At 41.9% G+C, this 20,983-nt stretch overlaps 1 protein-coding gene across 1 annotated transcript in view; it reads right to left on the bottom strand.

Moving 5' to 3' along the window:
- LOC134572832 (ras-like protein family member 11A-like) overlaps window positions 1-16,818 on the bottom strand; it is a 46,729-nt gene extending 29,911 nt beyond the window's left edge. The window contains exons 1-3 of the mRNA XM_063432072.1: window positions 16,510-16,818; window positions 12,331-12,387; window positions 10,624-10,706 (exon numbers count right to left, since the gene is read on the bottom strand). Coding sequence (XP_063288142.1) covers window positions 10,624-10,706; window positions 12,331-12,387; window positions 16,510-16,630 — 261 coding nt within the window. The 5' untranslated portion in view covers window positions 16,631-16,818. The remainder of the gene's footprint in view (window positions 1-10,623; window positions 10,707-12,330; window positions 12,388-16,509) is intronic.
- Between the last annotated feature and the right edge of the window lie 4,165 nt (window positions 16,819-20,983).

Genomic DNA, 20,983 nt, shown 5'->3' with positions numbered 1-20,983 from the left:
TTTTATAAGACATCCTCTCATATATGATTTGAAGGTACACCATAACATGGCATTGGAGACATCCCCTGTGTCGTTGGTTTCAAAGAATTCTCTAGTCTGGATACGCAGTTCTTCTACGTTAATTTCTGATTTTAAGAAATTTTCATTTATTCTCCATCTATCTCTACATTTATATTCAGCATTATTTTTTATAACTAAGCTTACAGGTGCATGGTCGGACCATGTTATAGGTCCAATTGTCACCTTATTGACTCGCTCCAAAGTTTCAGCTTTAACCAAAAAGTAATCGATTCTGGTATAAGACTGATGAACGTTTGAATAAAACGTAAAAAATAATCTCGCTCTTCTGGATTACATGTTCTCCAGGCGTCGTATAAACAGTTTTTTGCCAAAAAAGTCTGCATCATTGATGGTGCTGTTCTTTAATTGCCATCTATATGTGCGGGCTTAGTTCTATTCCTATCTATTTTATTATCTATAATGCAGTTAAAATCCCCACCGATAATTAAACTTCCAGACGATACGCGGTCAATCTTTTGCATCAGATTTCCCAGAAATCTATATGAAAGTTGGTTTGGAGCATAAACATTTACTAAAGTGTACAAAATGTCATTGATTCGAACTATCACTATAAGAAACCTACCACCAAGGTCCGCCTCCTCATGTATCAGCTCATATTTCAAGCCACTTGAAAAGAAAATTGCCACCCCTCTTTTCTTATTCTTTCCTGCCAAATTAGATCTATGGACTACTGGAAATTTTTTGTAGTTCCATAATTTGGACGTAGAGTTAACCCAGTGTGTCTCTTGGACAAAACCAATATCTGTTTTACTGCCAGTCAATAATTTATACAGATAGCCTCTTTTCTGTCCTGAGTTTAAGCCCCTTGCGTTAATAGATAATATATTTCACTATTTTATTTTTAAATATTAACTTAGTTTCAATGAAAATAGACTGAGGAAGCTTAGTTGCCAATGTGAACAAGGGTTTCACTGTCCTGCAGTTAGTTAGGGTAACAAGATGTTTAGTTTTTTAGGTTAAGATTTTGATCTGCCCTTCTTTTGCTCCATATTGATTGAAAATGAACGAAATGTTCACATGTAAACACACACACACACACATATATATATATATAAGTTATAAGTTACATTTTATCAAGTCCCTGGAGTGCTATCTTTGAATCTTCCGTTGTATTTTGGCTGACAAGCACCGGGCATTGGACTACGGATCAGGTGGAGTGCAAGATTATTTGGTTTTTTTATATATATATATATATATATATATATATATATATATATACATTTGTTTGCCTTTTGTTGGTAAATGTCAGGGGTCAAGTTCTGGGGAAAAAAATGTGGGTACTAAACCAAGATCTTACACCCCACCCACAAAAATAAATAAATGATACGCTAGTCCTACCACCATGACCACTTCAAATCAATGAAGTGGTCATAGTGGCTGTAATAACCCTTTACTAATACACTTCTGCTACTCTGAATACCAGAGGCTGAATACTAGAGAGCAAACCCAGCATGGCAGCTCAGGACCCTAAATAGGGGACAGCTAGGATGTATGGGAAATGGTGCACTGTCCAGGCGGGCCAGATCTCCCATCAGTCAGTGTGGACTGTGCTCTCTCCCTCTCTGTCAGTTTTCCTGTGCACACTGAGCTCAGCTACCTTTATCTAAGAAGTCTGTGATTTTACAGACCCCTGGGCTGCTGGCAGCTCCTGGTTCCAGGCAGAGAGAGCCTTGCTGGGCTCTGCCTTTACTCCTTCTCTTGGAGGCGGACATGCTGCCCAGCAGATCACATGCAGCACTGGGAGCAGCAAGCGTGCCAAAGGCCGCAAGGTCACTGCCTACCATAACATATCGGGTAGAACCGCCGCAACCTGGCCTCGCACGGTAACACACACACGGAAAGATTAGTCTCTCAGGATAATTACAGTAGAAGAAGCTATGCGGGCGGTGAGGCTGTGGAGGACATGTTGTGTCCTGGCAGACAGTCTGTTAGAGATACATTTGGCTGCTGTGACATTATATAACAGCAGGACAATGATAACATTTCCTCAGATCAGATCCTTGTTACAGCTAGAAGTGTTGGACAGTGGGAGTTGTGTATTTTTTGTCACTGTTTACCCATAACAAAGATGGCGTCCCCAGTGTGAGCTGTCAGGTTAGGTTACAAGCAGCGACCATCCCCCCATGTTTCCTATATATATATATATATATATATATATATATATATATATATATACATTTGTTTGCCTTTTGTTGGTAAATGTCAGGGGTCAAGTTCTGGGGAAAAAAATTTGGGTACTCAACCAAGATCTTACACCCCACCCACAAAAATAAATAAATGATACGCTAGTCCTACCACCATGACCACTTCAAATCAATGAAGTGGTCATAGTGGCTGTAATAACCCTTTACTAATACACTTCTGCTACTCTGAATACCAGAGGCTGAATACTAGAGAGCAAACCCAGCATGGCAGCTCAGGACCCTAAATAGGGGACAGCTAGGATGTATGGGAAATGGTGCACTGTCCAGGCGGGCCAGATCTCCCATCAGTCAGTGTGGACTGTGCTCTCTCCCTCTCTGTCAGTTTTCCTGTGCACACTGAGCTCAGCTACCTTTATCTAAGAAGTCTGTGATTTTACAGACCCCTGGGCTGCTGGCAGCTCCTGGTTCCAGGCAGAGAGAGCCTTGCTGGGCTCTGCCTTTACTCCTTCTCTTGGAGGCGGACATGCTGCCTAGCAGATCACATGCAGCACTGGGAGCAGCAAGCGTGCCAAAGGCCGCAAGGTCACTGCCTACCATAACATATCGGGTAGAACCGCCGCAACCTGGCCTCGCACGGTAACACACACACGGAAAGATTAGTCTCTCAGGATAATTACAGTAGAAGAAGCTATGCGGGCGGTGAGGCTGTGGCGGACATGTTGTGTCCTGGCAGACAGTCTGTTAGAGATACATTTGGCTGCTGTGACATTATATAACAGCAGGACAATGATAACATTTCCTCAGATCAGATCCTTGTTACAGCTAGAAGTGTTGGACAGTGGGAGTTGTGTATTTTTTGTCACTGTTTACCCATAACAAAGATGGCGTCCCCAGTGTGAGCTGTCAGGTTAGGTTACAAGCAGCGACAGGGCACTGACCGTGTAACCTGGCAGACACTGAGCTCGGTTAATAGTAGTGAGAGGCCAGTCTGTCTCCTCGGGGCAAAGGGCAGGTCCTGCAGAACTACTAATGGGAACGGCGTTCCTGCTGTGGAAAAAGTACAGGAACGCGTTCCTGCAGGACTCGAGCCCTGGTTGATGTGCATTTGATATTTGGTATTTAAGGTGGGTCTGTCAAACACAAAAGGGTGGCTGATAATATACATTTCGGATAATTAAATAAAACTAACTCTGTGGCTAGCAATCATACAGATGAAATGAATTCCTGACTTCTCCTGTATATCTGTGGTGTATAGCTTTATTCTGAGAGCATGCAGATGTAATATGTAAAGATCAGTTAAATATATAATGTATTATATACATGTCATAGAAAATTGACAAGGTGGAAATGTTCTATAAGAAAGAGAAGTCCCTTTAAGGGACTTGGTGGTATGTTATAGGAACCTAGAGAGGTTAACCCTATAAGGCAATAATGAAAAAACTGAATTATCTATTGGGCTATGAAAGACCCAAAAGGCACAATGAGGTCCCTTTAAATGATCAAAATAAATAATTAAAAAAAAAAAGTTTACAGTTCATCGAATACAATTATAACTACAGGGACGGACTATGCAAAAGAAAATAGAAAGAACCAATAAAAAAAATTAAAAAAATGTTTTCCTAAATTACTCCATGATACCATATTGTGATGGCAGCTACACTAATGTTTTACTGCTGCAATTGTTTTCCCTTCGTTTGATCAGTGAAAGAAATCAGCATTTATTGACTGTCTACTAACCATCAATCATGTTTTTTTCCATCAATTATCTTATTTTTGGCACCACGGATAGAACTCTGAATCACGAAACAAGCAAAATGCTTTGTTTCATTCGTCACATGGTGACTCAGAGTAATTCAGCTGAATTGTTGATCGTCCCAAAAATTGAACAAATTGCTATTCCTTTTAAATGGTATGCACAATTCTAATTTAAAAACCATTGTTACGATGGCATAGATTGCCTGTGGTCTCTCGTTGAGGGCTTAAATGTTCACATGTTTTATATTGAAACCATACTTGAGAAAAAAATGCATGTGTCGAAATTCTTCTGGATCATTCTTTGAAGTTTACATAAAAATTACTGAAAATTATTTACGCTGCGGTTTTCCATATTTTAATTTATCTGAATATTGCAGTCAGAGTGGAAACAACTAAAACTGCCGGTATTGCAAAATGGCTAGTGACCTTACACAGGGGTGTCCAAAAGCTAAATCCTTAAATGTTTTAAAACTACAGCTTCCATGATGCTTTGTCATTCTAAAGACATTCTAAAGACATGAAAAGCATCATGGGAGTTATAGTCCTACAAGATCTGGGTATCTACCTTGTGGGCACCCCTGATCCAAATGCTATAATAATGGGAAGCATAGGCAAGATGTTGCACCATTGGAGATATAATGGGCATTTGAAAATATTGTTTAGGTTATTAAAGGGACACTGTAGGCTCCCAGACCACTTCTGCTTATTGAAGTGGTCTGGGTGCAATACCCCATGTCCCTTAACCCTACAGTGGTAATTATTGCAGTTTCTGAGAAACTGCAATAAGTACCTCAGAGGGTTAACTCCACCTCTAGTGGCTGTCTACTAGACAGCCACTAGAGGGACATCCTGAATTGAAACAGACCTTTGGTCCGGTATCTAACGCTGGACGTCCTCACGCTCTGCATGAGGACTTCCAGCGTCAGATTTTTTTCCCATAGGAAATCCTAATCCGAGCGCAGCCATTGCTGACGTCGGTGGGGGAGGAGCATGGGCGGTGTCTGACCCAGCGCTGAGGGACATCGACGCTGGATTCAGTTAAGTCACTGAAGAAGTTTTAACCCCTTCAGTGCCACGGGAAGGGGCGCGCGAGGGAGTGGGGCACTGAAAGATTCTGTAGGGCCAGGAAAACAACTTTGATGTTCTTTGTATATATTAAAGCGGCACTGTCATGCCGAATCCCGTTTTGTTTTTAACCCCCCTCCCGCCTCCACTACATCCAATCGACCCCCTAGTCACCCCCAAATGCCCCTAAGCCCCCCACATTACCTCTTTTTAATTCTTTATCTTCTGCCCCGATCTTTATTCAGGGCGCCGCCATCTTTGTGTGGGTAGGTGAAGTCCCTGTCGGACACGTCATCTACCCACACTACACAGACTGTGAGATTCCCGCACATGCCCAGTGAAACACCTGGACATGCGAACGGGAATTTCACCTATTCATTCATTCATCAGACAGACGAATGAATGAATAGAAAAAATCAGATGAACAAACTAACACTGTGTTCGTTCGTTCAGTTTATTACAAGGAGGGAGCTACCGGCGTGCAGCTCCCTCCTTGTAATATGTAACTATAGAAGCGGCAGGGAGCAGTGCTCCTCGCCACTTCCTAAGCCCCCCATGTCCCCCCCTCACTCTATGGGGGTCAATATGACCCCCATAATAGCACAAGGGAGATTAAAATCTCCCCAATACCCCTACACGCTATACCGCGAGTAGGGGCATGTCCACTAAACAGTGAGCAGCCTGTGGCTGCTCACTGTAAAAAAAAAATGGTAATAAGGGGGGGACCTACTGTCCCCCCCCCCCGGGCCCCACCCCTGCGCGGTGGGTGGGGGCCCTAATAAAACAATAAGGGGGGACCTTCTGTCCTCCCCCCCAGCCCCCACCCCTGAGCGGTGGGTGGGGGCCATAATAAAACAATAAGGGGGGGGGGACCTATTATCCTCCCCCCCGGCCCCCACCCCTGCGCGGTGGGTGGGGGCCCTAATAAAACAATAAGGGGGGGGGACCTACTGTCCTCCCCCCCTGGCCCCCACCCCTGAGCGGTGGGTGGGGGCCCTAATAAAACAATAAGGGGGGGGGACCTACTGTCCTCCCCCCCTGGCCCCCACCCCTGCGCGGTGGGTGGGGGCCCTAATAAAACAATAAGGGGGGACCTACTGTCCTCCCCCCCTGGCCCCCACCCCTGAGCGGTGGGTGGGGGCCCTAATAAAACAATAAGGGGGGGGACCTACTGTCCTCCCCCCCTGGCCCCCACCCCTGCGCGGTGGGTGGGGGCCCTAATAAAACAATAAGGGGGGGGACCTACTGTCCTCCCCCCCTGGCCCCCACCCCTGCGCGGTGGGTGGGGGCCCTAATAAAACAATAAGGGGGGGACCTACTGTCCTCCCCCCCTGGCCCCCACCCCTGCGCGGTGGGTGGGGGCCCTAATAAAACAATAAGGGACCTACTGTCCTCCCCCCCTGGCCCCCACCCTTGCGCGGTGGGTGGGGGCCCTAAATGACCCCCCCCCCATCAAGGTGACTAGGGGTCCCAAGCCCCTAGTCACCCCCCACCCAAAACATTCTATCCCCTACCTACCCCCCTCACCCTAAAAATAGTGAGGGGGGAATAAAATAACTAACCTGTAAAAAATAAAAAATAAACTTACCATTTGACGTCTTCTTTTTTCTAAATTCTTCTTACTTCAGCCCCCCAAAAGGCCAAATAAAAATCCATAAACCCGCTGTGTAAAATGACACAGAGCACTGTGATTGGATGGTTTGAAAACCATCCAATCACAGTGATCTGTCATTTTACACAGCGTGGGAAAGTTCTTTTGAATTTTCCCACGCTGTGTAAAATGACACAGAGCACTCTGATTGGCTTAAACCAACCAATCATTGTGTTCTAAGCCTAATTGCAGGGCGGGGCAAGGCTTTATAAGCCGTGACCCGCCCTGCGGAGCTCAGTACGCGGCGTGCCCTCCATGGGTGAAGATGGATTAATTTTTGTTTGCGCTCGTTTTTTTTTTTTTTTTAAAGTGCGACGGGTTTATGGATTTTTATTTGGCCTTTTGGGGGGCTGAAGTAAGAAGAATTTAGAAAAAAGAAGACGTCAAATGGCAAGTTTAATTTTTTTTTTTTACAGGTTAGTTATTTTATTCCCCCCTCACTATTTTTAGGGTGAGGGGGGTAGGTAGGGGATAGAATGTTTTGGGTGGGGGGTGACTAGGGGCTTGGGACCCCTAGTCACCTTGATGGGGGGGGGGTTCATTTAGGGCCCCCACCCACCGCGCAGGGGTGGGGGCTAGGGGGGAGGACAGTAGGTCCCCCCCCCTTATTGTTTTATTAGGGCCCCCACCCACCGCTCAGGGGTGGGGGCCGGGGGGGAGGACAGTAGGTCCCCCCCCCTTATTGTTTTTATTAGGGCCCCCACCCACCGCGCAGGGGTGGGGGCCAGGGGGGGAGGACAATAGGTCCCCCCCCTTATTGTTTTATTAGGGCCCCCACCCACCGCTCAGGGGTGGGGGCCGGGGGGGAGGACAGTAGGTCCCCCCCCCTTATTGTTTTTTTTAGGGCCCCCACCCACCGCGCAGGGGTGGGGGCCAGGGGGGGAAGGACAATAGGTCCCCCCCTTATTGTTTTATTAGGGCCCCCACCCACCGCTCAGGGGTGGGGGCCGGGGGGGGAGGACAGTAGGTCCCCCCCCTTATTGTTTTATTAGGGCCCCCACCCACCGCGCATGGGTGGGGGCCAGGGGGGAGGACAATAGGTCCCCCCCCTTATTGTTTTATTAGGGCCCCCACCCACCGCTCAGGGGTGGGGCTGGGGGGGAGGACAGTAGGTCCCCCCCCCCTTATTGTTTTATTAGGGCCCCCACCCACCGCGCAGGGGTGGGGGCCGGGGGGGAGGACAGTAGGTCCCCCCCCTTATTGTTTTATTAGGGCACCCACCCACCACGCAGGGGTGGGGGCCAGGGGGGAGGACAGTAGGTCCCCCCCTCTTATTGTTTTATTAGGGCCCCCACCCACCGCGCAGGGGTGGGGGCCAGGAGGGAAGACAGTAGCCTCCCCCCCCCAATCTTTAACCCCCGCGCAGGGGAGGGGGGGTGTTTATTAGTTTTTTTGTTTTTTTTGTTTTTTACAGTGAGCAGCCACAGGCTGCTCACTGCTTACTAGACATGCCCCTACTCGCGGTATAGCGAGTAGGGGCATATTATTTACTAATACTAAGTAATCTTTACTTAGTATTAGTAAAGTTGGCTGAAAGACCAATTGAGGTCTTTCAGCCTTTTAGTAGATAGCTCCCTGATACCGTGGGAATTAGGGAGTTATCTACTAAGCGGCTGCAAGATGCAGCCGCGGCAATGAATAGGATCGGAGTTTCATTCATTAGAATGAAATTCCGATACAAACAAAGTACCGAATTGCATCCTAACACCAATGGAGAAACAGTGCTCATTCTGTTAGGATGCAACTCGGCAGTTTTGCCGGCGTTCTGTCTAAGTGACAGGATGTTCGGCAATACTGACAGGAAGCATTGTGGGAACAGGGAGGAAAGCTAGGGATCATGGGAAAATTGCTCTGACCAGCGGAAATGAAGCACACTTTGCTCCTCCGCTGGTCAGAGCTGGTCAAGCGGAGGAATCCCATAAGACAAAGAGTCCCTACTTTGTCTTATGGTTTTAAAGAAAACTAAAGAAGACAGGAAGAAAAGAAGAACAGATCCTGAGAGAAGAGGAGAAGAGGAAGAGATTGAGGAAAGGTAAGTTCGGCATGACAGTGCCGCTTTAAAGAATAACTAGAAAATAGTAGAAAATAACTAGAAATGTTATATAGGTAAAACATAGAGTTGCTAATGAGAAAACGGTACATACCAGATGTAGACGTAAAAAAAAATCTGTATGCTAAGATTTTGGTCTATACATATAGCACATGGAATTTTTGTATTTAATATACAACAGTCATTCTTTTAATTAAGCTCAGTGGTAGAGTGTGTCTATATATAGAGAACTTTCAAGCAGACAATCTGCTTTTCATTTAGCCAAAGACTTTAAAAGTGTCTTCTAGTGAGCTATCTCACATGTGCTAAGCAGATCACATTACTGTGCTTGAAATATGCCTGCAATTGCTACGTGTCCACGTATGTAAAAAAAATTGTATTTCCTTTTAACCCCTTAAGGACCAAACTTCTGGAATAAAAGGGAATCATGACGTGTCACACACGTCATGTGTCCTTAAGGGGTTAAATTCTTCAAAGCTCAGAAAAAAAAATCTGCATTATATTAAGGAATTCATTGTTTTGAACTTTCCACTACATTCGATATCAGTGCAAATGGATTCAGGATCACACAATCTAGATATTGTAGACAAAATAAATTATTGGAAGAATTGGCTCAGCAGCCTAGTACTTAATCCCTGTTGTCAAAGTCCTCATTTAATGAATGTGTTAAAAAAGGTTTCTGGAAAGGTGGGTATTAATGAAGTGGTAATATAATTGACTGTAATTTTTCCAATGGAAAATAAAATCCTTATTTTCAAAGTTTCCTGGGTTTGATGGAAAAGTTACTGTTAAGTATCACCTGCATATCTAAAGTTTGACTTTGAGAAGTACTCATTGGGCACAGAAACCATGCTTCCACAACTATCCCAGAGTTCCCGGTTTTATATGCTAATGAGCACAGACAGGCATTGTGCTTCAAACGTCTACAGATACACTTAGCATTGGACACTGTTTCAACACAGCTTTTTAAAAACCAAATCATGGGCTATGATCATTATTATTATTTTTTTATAAAGCGCCAAAAAATTCTGCAGTGCTGTACAATGGATCCAAAAGAACCAGTGAACAAAAACCAGTTCTGGTCTGGAAGCTTAAGTTTGACAAGACAGTCCTGCATTCATGTTCCTGTTCCAATATTCATGACATTTACTGATAGCATATTTCATCTTACAGCACTGACCATACAATAATACCATTAAAGAAAAGTCACAGTGGAGCTATATCATCAGTTAAAAGGTACAAATGTGACATGCCACTTAAAGCAACACTGTCACCTTCTGTGTACTTTGCAGAACTTACAAAGATCAGTGACATCGCCACTGGGGGTCTGGTGGCTAGGGAGCAGGGAAAGTTATACATACCTGCTCCTGTCCCTCGTGTGCAGTGCCATCTTTTTCCAGCAAGTCCTCTTTAGCGCCAGGAGATAAAATCACTGCTGTACTCTCATCCATGCGCAAGAGTATAGCATTGAGGTCTATGGAGGAGACCCCAGAATCCTCCATAGACAGAGCCAACTCAAGGCGGCCATCACTTGTGACGGCATTGGGGATTTACACTTCTAGACGGCAGATGTGTCAGGTGTAGGAAAAATACATACGACATAAGTAGCCCCTACTTTGTCTTGTGTTTTTAGCTAGAAATATATGAAAATTTAAAAAAGAAAGACAGACAAAAGGAAAGAGGATGAGAAGAAGTATCGATTGAGAAAAGGCAAGTACAGCGTGACAATACCGCTTTAAATCCTCTGACTACTCTGTCAATTTATAAATCTATAATCATTTACAGTGTCCAGTGTTTATGTACGAAAATTATTCTAATGATTCATATAGGTTTTTAACTACATAACAAGGCAGAGTATAAGATAGCAGATGCCTTACCTCCATTGAGACAAACGGTGTATCCTGGACCTGAAGAGAAATTTGTTCCCCATCAATTGTGACTTTTCGGGAATATAGTGCTCCTGTGGATTAAGAAAAGCATCCATAAGAATAAATTTCCCCTGTGCTTTAGGCACCAAAAAAAAAAAAGCCAAATTCCCAAGGACAATAACACCACCTTTAACCCCTTAAGGACACATGACATGTGTGACATGTCATGATTCCCTTTTATTCCAGAAGTTTGGTCCTTAAGGGGTTAAACATGAAACAAGAGAGAGACAAACAAGTTATCATACAAGTACTTGTACATGTCCCAAAAACACTTGCACGGGCTAATCAGTTTCCTAATGATAGAGTATAAAGGGAGTGGGGGGAGCAATTCAGTCTCTCTGTTCTACTTACAGTAATGAAGAAATTGAGTTTGTTTAAGTGCTCCAAAAAAAATATTCAAAATATGACGGGGCATTAAGGTTTGACAAATTATCTTTGCGGAGTACATTTCTCACATATTTTTGGAAGGAGACGTGTCACAGTAATGGCACAATACTTTGTTTACTCTGCAGTAAAACCGAGAAGCAATAAGGAATATATGCAATGCTTTTATTATGCCTGCTTTACGTATACCATAAAACACATTTTATATTCTGGCCCCATAAAGAGATTCTTTATCGTAAAATTGTTCTTTAAGTGCACGTTATGTTTGTGGATTTGAGAAGGGTTTACTACCTGTGTTAATTAAAGTGTGATTAGGAGAAATGTAAAAAGCTTGTCTAGGAGACGAAAACATTATACATCCTTGTTAATGTCACCATGTTTGTTAATTCTGTTTATTTTGCTCTCTCCTGCTGTTTCTATATTGCTCAATGAGGTGCTCTGGGCAATCGCTGCCTCTTGAGTTTAGCTTCACTGAGCTAACTAAAACAGGAAGTAACAGGACCGGTTGTCCTATTGACAGCTGAGGGTGATGTAACCAGGTTCATTTTAAAAAGTGCAAATCTCTATTGAAGTCTGCTTCTTTTTGGAAAATGATAAAAGAGGACACACTCTTCACACTTAAAGCACATCAGCAAGCTTTAGGGGTCTGGAATGTCCCTTTAATCAGAGGCTCAATTTAGAGACCAAATCAAGGCATTTACCATAAGGAGACACTGTCATTGCCTCCATAATCGCCTTCAATTTGGAAATGGGGATTACAAATTATAATTATTAAATATATCAAAAATTGGAAATATTTTACATGAACACCAACTTGGTCCTTGTTTATTCCTGTCTATATTTCCAACATAAGAGCTTGATAGAAAATATATGTACCGTACTCTTTTTTCCATGTTAGGCATGCAGCTTAAGTGCTCTTGTAACGTATTACATTTTTATCTCAGATAGAAACACAACCCACTGGCACACACACAGAATTCACACCGATTGCACAACATTTGACTAATCTGGTCTAATGTTGTGTTAAAGGACGGCTGCAGCTGGACTCCAACCCCATTATCCTCAGCCCAACAGAGAACAACAGAGATATTAATTAGGTAACTCATAGAGAATAGCAGGCTGTGCAGCATTGTTAGCAGCATTGTTAGCGTAATTCCAATATGCACAGGAGAGGTAAAAAAGGGTTTTACAGACACATCTAAAAGCTGTGTTCGGTTTGTGAGCCCATGCTGGGCTATTGAGATTCTGTCTCCACCCATAGGTCAAACTTACCAGTGTTTGCCTCGTAGTCTCCAATAAACCTCTTTGTAAGAAATCGTACGACCAATGCTGAGACAAAGGGACATAAAATAAATTGTTTTGTTAGCAGTATATCTGGATGGCAAGTACTCATAGAACATGGTATATCTATAAAACATCCAATTAACACGCCACTAAACAATTTTATCTGCTGCATGATGGCGTCTATTCATTAACAGTGAACTGGGCCCACTTAGGAAAAGAACTGCAATGGGCACAAATCAACGGGTATATTCACCAACTGGAGAAATCTGTTACACTCATGGACTGGATGTTTTTTATTATTATTAATAATAATAATAATATTATATCCACACAGTTTAGTGAAATGTTCGCTTGCTTTCCATTTGGGCAATAATTCTGAACTTACTGGCAAAGTAATTCTTACCTAATTACGATAATGAATGCCACAGGTTTTATTTATATTGACATGCAATAGAATGAATATAAATAATACAGGTATACTAACATTGGAAATGGGCAAATAACGAGAATATATGATAGTCTTCCAGTTTACAAAAGTTTAGCAAAATATTGTATGTCTGATTTATATGCACCTTAAAGGAACAATATGTATTCCTTACTCTACAGTGTTATAACAATGATTTTGATTATCACCACCCCCCATGTGAATTAAAAAGAAGAGAATTACTTAAATTTACTCCCCTTGCACATTCGTCTCTTTTTGGCCACTTCCACCTTTCCAGCTGAGATCATCAATTTTGATGATATTAGCCAGTGGTGGAACTACCGCAGTTGCAGGGGTCGCAGTTGCGACTGGACCTGCCACTTCAGGGGGCCCGGCCGCCCTGTGGACCCCGTGCGACTGCGGTGCCCGCCGCCATGTGTTGCAGCCCCCGCACGTTAAGGCGACCATCGTGTGGCCCATGCTCTTAGGGCCACCTGATGGAAATTAATTTCTAGGAGGCCCAGTCAGTGCTGTGGCGCTTTAACAGCGTGACCGGGCCCCATGAGATGACATCACAGGTGGGTGGAAGTGACAGCCTCGGTCACTCCTCTCAGCTTACACCGGGAGCCACGCAGGAGGAAGAGGAGAGAGTCAGAGTGGGAACTCTGAGTCCCATCAGGCTGAGCCAACACTGGACCCCCGGGATAGTCACCCTCCTGCACCTAAAAGGTAGAAAACAGGAGGGTGACTAAAACATTTTGTATATGTGTGTGTTTGTTTGTTTGTATGTGTGTGTGTGTGTTTGTGTATGTGTGTCTGTATGAATATTTATCTGTATGTGTGTTTGTATGTGTGTGTGTGTATGTCTGTCTGTGTGTGTATGTGTGTGTGTGTATGTATGTTTGTTTGTATGTATGTGTGTTTACCTGTCTGTGTGTCTGTATGTATGTGTCTCTGTCTGTGTGTTTGTATGTATGTGTGTCTGTATGACTGTGTGTGTGTGTCTGCATTTAACAGCAGCTCTAAGTTATATTTGATATATGAAATGTAAAAATATCAAAAATGTCTGTGATCTTTAAAAATGTCAACCATTGCATATGTATCAAGCTTTGTATTATAAGTGTCATTCAGTATAGAATAATATTTATTGAATTTGCTATTAAGCATCATTTGCTTTAACAATATTTAACATATTATCTGAGCTACGTAATGGGCACACATTAATGGGTACATTCACTAAACACCAAAGTGTAGTGAACTGAAAGCCAAATTGCAAATGTTATAGCCCAGCTGAGGCAATAGTGGAGGTGTGAGGCTTCCACATCAGCATTTTTTGGCCTACATTTTGTAAATTAGATTGAAATTCACTGTCATTCAGTGTTCAGTGAAGAAACCCTGCATCTAGTTTCTTCAATATTATTATTAAAGGGACACTCCAGGCACCCAGACCACTTCTGCTCATTGGAGTGGTCTGGGTGCCAACTCCCACTACCCTTAACCCTGCAAGTGTAATTATTGCAGTTTTTCATAAACTGCAATAATTACATTGCAGGGTTAACTCCACCTCTAGTGGCTGTCTACTAGACAGCCACTAGAGGTCACTTCCTAGTTTCTAGCACAGGTTTCTGTGTGAGGACCTCCAATGATTTTTCAATGCTTTCCTATGGGGAGACGTAATGCGCATGCGCGGCATTTCCGCGCATGCGCATTAGGTCTCCTCGGCCGGTGGGCGAGATTAGTCTCGCCCACCGGCCGACGTAATCACAAGGAGGAGCGTCACGGAGGCGGAGACAGTGGCGAGGGACATCGCCGCTGCCCCAGGTAAGTCACTGAAGGGGTTTTCACCCCTTCAGTAACCGGGGATTGGTGGGTGGGAGGGAGAGGGACCCTCCAGTGCCAGAAAAACGGATTGTTTTTCTGGCACTGGAGTTTCTCTTTAATGTTTATAAAGCGCCAACAAATTCTGCAGCGCTGTACAATAGCAGGACTAACAAACAAGTGTTTGTAACAAGACAAGCTGGACGCACAGGAGTGTATCAATAAACTCTGAATTGACGAATGAATGGGTAAATTTAGAACAAAACATGGCACATTTTTTAACAATCTTGACATAAATTTGGCAACATGCTCATCGGTTCCCCACAAACAACTCAAAGGAGAGTTTAACATCTCTAAAACAAAAAGTAGGGGGTACTAAATATTGTATATTCAATTCACTGTTTAGTGAATCAAACCCAAACCTGACATTACACCCCAGAAGTGCATGGAAATAACAAATATATATAAATAGTTAAATTAAAGTCTAGACGATGTTCCCTAATGTAACTATCCCACTGGAGACTCATGGATCAATATATATCAAATATTTGCTTTTTGCATAAATCCCTTTCTGTCTAAAATGTATAGATCCTTTTTTTTCTTCTTTCATTGATTAATTTCGATAGCATCTGGGTCCAAAATATACAGGTCAGAAAGATAACCTATAGATGGCACACTTAAAAGAATGTAAAAAGGCTTCTGGATAACATCTATGTCTAACATTAGACTGAAATTTTTAGACATTTCGTAGAGAAGTTAGATGAGAGAAACGTTGTTTTGCTATAGTAAAGTATTCAATCATCATATATTCAATAAAACAGACTTCAAATGTTGTTCTCACTTCCCTGGTTTGAAATTTCTAGTAAGCACTAAGTGGCTATAATATCAATAGAACAGATGTAAATCACTAACTATCTCAAAGAAGTGCCGATTACTTAAAAAACTTTTCCCCATCGCTAAGCATTAGTTTATTGCATGTAGGAGGTTGAACTAACAGAGGATATTGTTATATTAAGATTTCACTTAAACTGTCAAACTTGTAAATTATTTTATAATGCTTTATGTTTTGAAACCTCGTCAGTACGCAGTACGCTACGTATGCTGTTAGCAGTATCCCCAAGATCAATGGTACTGTAACAAGGAGTGGCATTGCAATAGGAATTGTATGGAGGGGCAGTCATGACTGGGCCCCAAGTCACAAAACACTTTAGAATCCCTAAACCCTTTGGCAATTCATCCACTGGGAATACAGAGTGAGCAAGTCCTGCTCTCTCACTATCTAAACTGTAAGAGATGAATGAGGTTCTGCTTATCACATCTGTACATCCATTTATCACTCTGCAGAGGATCACAAGGGGACAAAGTAAATATTTTTCCGCTGTATCACTGAAGTCGTCCATCACAAATACATACAACTTGGTTTATATATTAAACACGGAATTATTGTGTATTACTATTTTCAACATTTATATAGCACCAACGTATTCTGCAGCGCATTATATTTTAAAACTGTGAATATAAGAGCAAAGTAGAAACAAACTTAAAATAACATTTAAAAACTGTCTGTTTTTGCCTAAACTTTGCAATTCGGTTTTAATTCACAATAATGCAATGTGACATATTAACTATACGTGCCTCAATACGGCGCCTTCTAATAAGTTTCACTGCTGGCAACAAGCATTTTAGATTATTTATAAACATTTTTATGTATATTAGAAACTTATATAATATAATGCGTTAGGCTATATATTACTATTGTTTGCCAGAAATTAGGAATACAAGGAGGAAATGAGGAAACGCAATATGCTGGTAGTAAATCTGTACAGCAATCGACACTTCTTTTAAGCGTTATATTGCCCATGGAAAAGGACGGAAGACAAACATAATGAAAGTGTACAATTTAAAAAATAACTTTTCAATCTTACCTGTTTTTCCAACTCCGCTTCCCCCGAGAACCACAATCTTGATGTTCCTATTCGGGTCACAGTCCACCAAAGGGTATTCAGGGATTGGAACTAGAAGATAGTTGTGGGAATACTGTGACATAGTCTATGGGAACACAGTAAAGATAACTATCTAAAAGGTGTGATGTGTTATTATTTTTAAGTTCCAAAGCCTAGGCTTCTTGAAACCAATAACATTGTTTGTATGTAGGTCAGAGTCTGCTCAGACCTCCCTTGCCACAACACAGCTGTCCCCAAACCAAGGGACTCGTTCAAAGGCAAAAGGGGACTTTCTTCTTTTTCCCAGCTTGAGTGAAAACTGATTCCTGCAGTTCATAGCCAATCAGAGCAAGAGTAATGACATTCCATGGGGAGGAGATATGGGAATGGCTGATTTTAACTGTATCTCCTCGGATACCTAATTCATTTTGAATGGAAAAACCTTCTACACATCCTCAACTGATAAAGAAAATGTCAATGTATTATTATAACTCAAAGCGCAAAAAAATAAAAAGATTTGCTGGAGCATTTTTAAATGCTAAATGTTTTAGCTATGCTATTATTTTATGCACAATTTAACTTCTTGTCTATAACATTTTTAGCTGCAAGAATAAACACTGTTTAACTGTTAGAATTTATATAGCGTCAATATATTCTTCAGTGTTTTACAATTTTACAGTGGGTTATAGAAAACAGTAAGTAACTGACAGACAAAATAATGTATACAAGAGGTGATGAGGGCTACTATCTAGAACTAATTGCAATTTAAAGTTGCTTACTTAACAAATAGCAAAACCTTCCCAAAACTAATATTTGCCAGTGTGCGAACAATGCTGCTTATTTTATTCAATAATTGTAAAAATGTAATATCGCAGACTCTCTCCTTGGCAGACAAACTGTGGATATAAAAGTAACTGTAATTGTACAGCGCTGCTGAATATGTTGGCGCTTCATAAATGCCAGTAATAAATAAAAAAAGATTGTGCACTCATTAAAGAGAACGCAATATTCTCTAGATGGTACCTCTATCCATAACATCTCCAGCATATTTATTCCCGTATATAATGCAACTATCCCAGAGTATGTGGAGATATTACTACCGTTGATGGACTTGTCCACTTATCACAATGTTGTGGCAGGATGTGTTAAAATTAATTTCCGATTGCCTGCATATTGATTGGCAATTTGGCCTGAAGGTAGCAAATTCTGAAGAGCTTCGGCCTTATCAGTAAATCTGTCTAAATCTGGGTTATTAATATTATGGAGATCTTGACGGCACATTAGACACAAATAGATGGACAACTTGGTGAAACTTGGTAGTGTGACTCTGTCGAGCAGTGAATTGCTTATCACTTTTATTATGGTTGCTTGCTTGATACTCTGTCCTCAATAAATATTATATATTTTTTAAAGTAATTGTGGCACTATCAACGTAAAAATAAAGGTTTATAAACTATGATGGGCTCCTACAACATTGTAAGCTCACAAGAGCACAACCCTCTATCCTTCTGTGCTAGTGTGTAGCTGGTATGTATGATATGTTAAACTTTTATACAGTTTGTTAAACTAAACATCAACTTGTCTGCAACTGTGTCTTATTGTACAGCACTGCAGAATGTAATAGTGCTTTATTAAAAATAAATCATAAAAAATAGACTGCTGGACTATTCCATCAAGTAGCATTTGAGATTCTGTATAGAAATGGTTAAATAAAACTTTTCTTCCTCCAGTTTGAGAAAGTGTTCAAGCTTGAATGATTTAATCCTTATTCTTCTAAGACGCCCAGCTAGAGGGAGACACAGAACAATGAGGAGGAACTGGGACCCTGAGTCAGTTGTGAAAAATGCAGGTTTTCCACATGATTATGCAACGCAAACTTGTTAAGATGCTCCTGATAAAAACATTTACCAAGCTATTGATTTACCTAGGAAATGGAACCATATACATTTAGACTAGTTAGTGTTAACATTTACATAAGAAAAAAAGTTATGTGTGAGTCTGTCTAAATAATATAAATATCCGACCTAATTTTCTTTTTAGCCGCCTGTGACAATATGTACGGGACAGAATGCATGCTGGGATTCTCAGAAGAAACATCAATATACAAGGATTAGAATCGTTTTAGTTCATGTTTTCTCTGCAAGAGTATATTTGCAGCAAGAACATATTATCAGCTGAATACAGTAAGATAGATCAATATATTTTTTTTTTTTCTCACGGAAGTTGATTTAAAAAAAAGTACATACTATTTCCAATTGATAAACCCTATCATTATCAAGATGTCAGTAAAGCATGGTGTAAATCAATAATAAAGCTCACATAGTGAAACTGTGTGCAGCAACAGCTCAAATCGAAACAAAACAAAAACTTACAAAAAAAAAAAACATGAAAGTATTTTATAAATAATTTCTTCAATAGTCATAATCCATATTTTTTTTTTTTTTAAAAGTGTTTTATTGAATAAAATATGTAGTGTTCTTTTTTTTTTTAATTCTTTATTTTTGCACTCGATAGGGAAGGCAAGAGTAACACAAACTTGTAGGCTTGCGCAGAAGCCAAAATATACAGGAACATACATTTAAATACAAATATAACTTCTCTAGCAAATACAGCAATTCACATTATGCATTCTGTATCACTTGCCCCCCTTCGAGGGTTTTTCGTTTTTATAGTAACATCAGTTAAGTTCCTTATTAATATATAGGAGAGGCATATCTAAAAATAGCGTTATGATAGATCCCGTGCAGTAGTATACAATAATAAATAACCTCTTCCAGAGCTCCAATTATATATCATTCCTACAGATTATCCACCTCCGGAATTCCAGGCTATCCGCCTCTCTACTTATATGTTGTACTACTAGTCAGGTTCTATGCCCCGCGCATTAGCCCTGAGACTACCCAAAGTAGGAGTAGCCCTAGGGATCCCCGCCTCTCCATCAGGACAGATGTCTGTGCTAGGAAGGAACTATAGCCATACGGACTGAGACCATACAAGTTAAAAAAAAAAAAGAATATAAGAGAACACCCTAATTTACTAAGGGTTATGGAAAGATATAAAGATGAGAGAGGAAAAAAGGATAAAGAAAAGAAAGAAGGTCTAAGGAATAAAGAGGAGGGGGGGGGGGGGGAAGGAGGGCGAACGAGCTGAGGACCCCCCAAGCAGTGATCTTAATATTATCGCATCAAGTATCTCCATTGCCCAGGGCACTATTGTCCCATGGTTCCCAAACTTTTCGGAAGGCTGCCATGGTTCCTCTCATCCTGGCCGTAAGATCTTCCATGATCCTGCTGTCCTTTATCCTAGAGATCACCCCTCCGAACTCCGGCCCTCCAGGTGTTAACCATGCCGCTGCTATAGTTATACGCGCACTCAAGGTGATCATACGCACTAATTTCTGTTCCCTTCTCGACCATCCCTCTATATTTCTATTTAACAGATAGATCCATGGGTCTAAGGGGAGGGGTCTGCCGAAGGTCTGCCTCAGTAAATTTTCAACAGCCTTCCAAAAGCCCCGGAGCGTCGGGCATTCCCACCACATATGAAGATATGTACCCCGGAAACCGCAGCTCCTCCAACAATCATCAGAATCTAATTTGTGCATTTTGTGCAAAATGGCCGGGGTAGTGTACCATCTGAGCATGGTTTTCCATGCCTGTTCTTGCTGCGTGACGCATATAGATGCGTTCTTGGTTGCTTCCCAGATTTCCTGCCATTCAATACCTTCTAGTTCTTCCCCTAAGTCTTGTTCCCATCTGTCAATGTACGCCAGTCTACCTCATTCTTTAGTTTCCGTGCTAAGATGAGCGTATAGGAGGGTGATCATCCCTCTGGGGGCAGACGCATCTCTGCAAAGTCTCTCGTAGAAGGTAAACTGTCCCTTGGCCGCCGCTATAATATCTGGTTTCCTAGCAAAGTCCCTTATCTGAAGGTATCTAAAATAATCTGCTGGGGTCAGGTGGGTGTTTTGTTGGAGGTCTTGAAAGGGGATCACAGCCCCCTCTCGGTAAAGTTGGTAATACCGTTGAACCCCGTTTTTTTCTATATTGCGGAAATTCCTTGGGGCCATACCCGGTGGAAATGCTCGATTCCTAAGTATCGGAGTCATAGGGGAAGGAGATGAGGTGAGTCTGAACTTGGTGCAGTTCACATCCCATAATCGTAGAGAATTAAGGATGGCCGGGCAGGTTGCTCTGATCATGGGCCTATGTTCTCTCGGGACCCACATGGTGAATTGGGGAACATCGAGACCGACCATCAAAGATTGTATTTCCACCCATCTCCTTTCTGTAGTGTTCTTTAAGGTGTATGTTTAACCCCTTAAGGACACATGACATGTGTGACATGTCATGATTCCCTTTTATTCCAGAAGTTTGGTCCTTAAGGGGTTAAACCTTGTGACACTGTATGCTTTGTATCATTATGGCAGTTCTTCTTTGCTGTTTGCCTGTGGTGA

This window comes from Pelobates fuscus, chromosome 9 (genome assembly GCF_036172605.1).
Source record: "Pelobates fuscus isolate aPelFus1 chromosome 9, aPelFus1.pri, whole genome shotgun sequence".
In the NCBI taxonomy this organism is placed as follows: Eukaryota; Metazoa; Chordata; class Amphibia; order Anura; family Pelobatidae; genus Pelobates; species Pelobates fuscus.
This window is presented reverse-complemented; position numbering and strand designations above follow the sequence as displayed.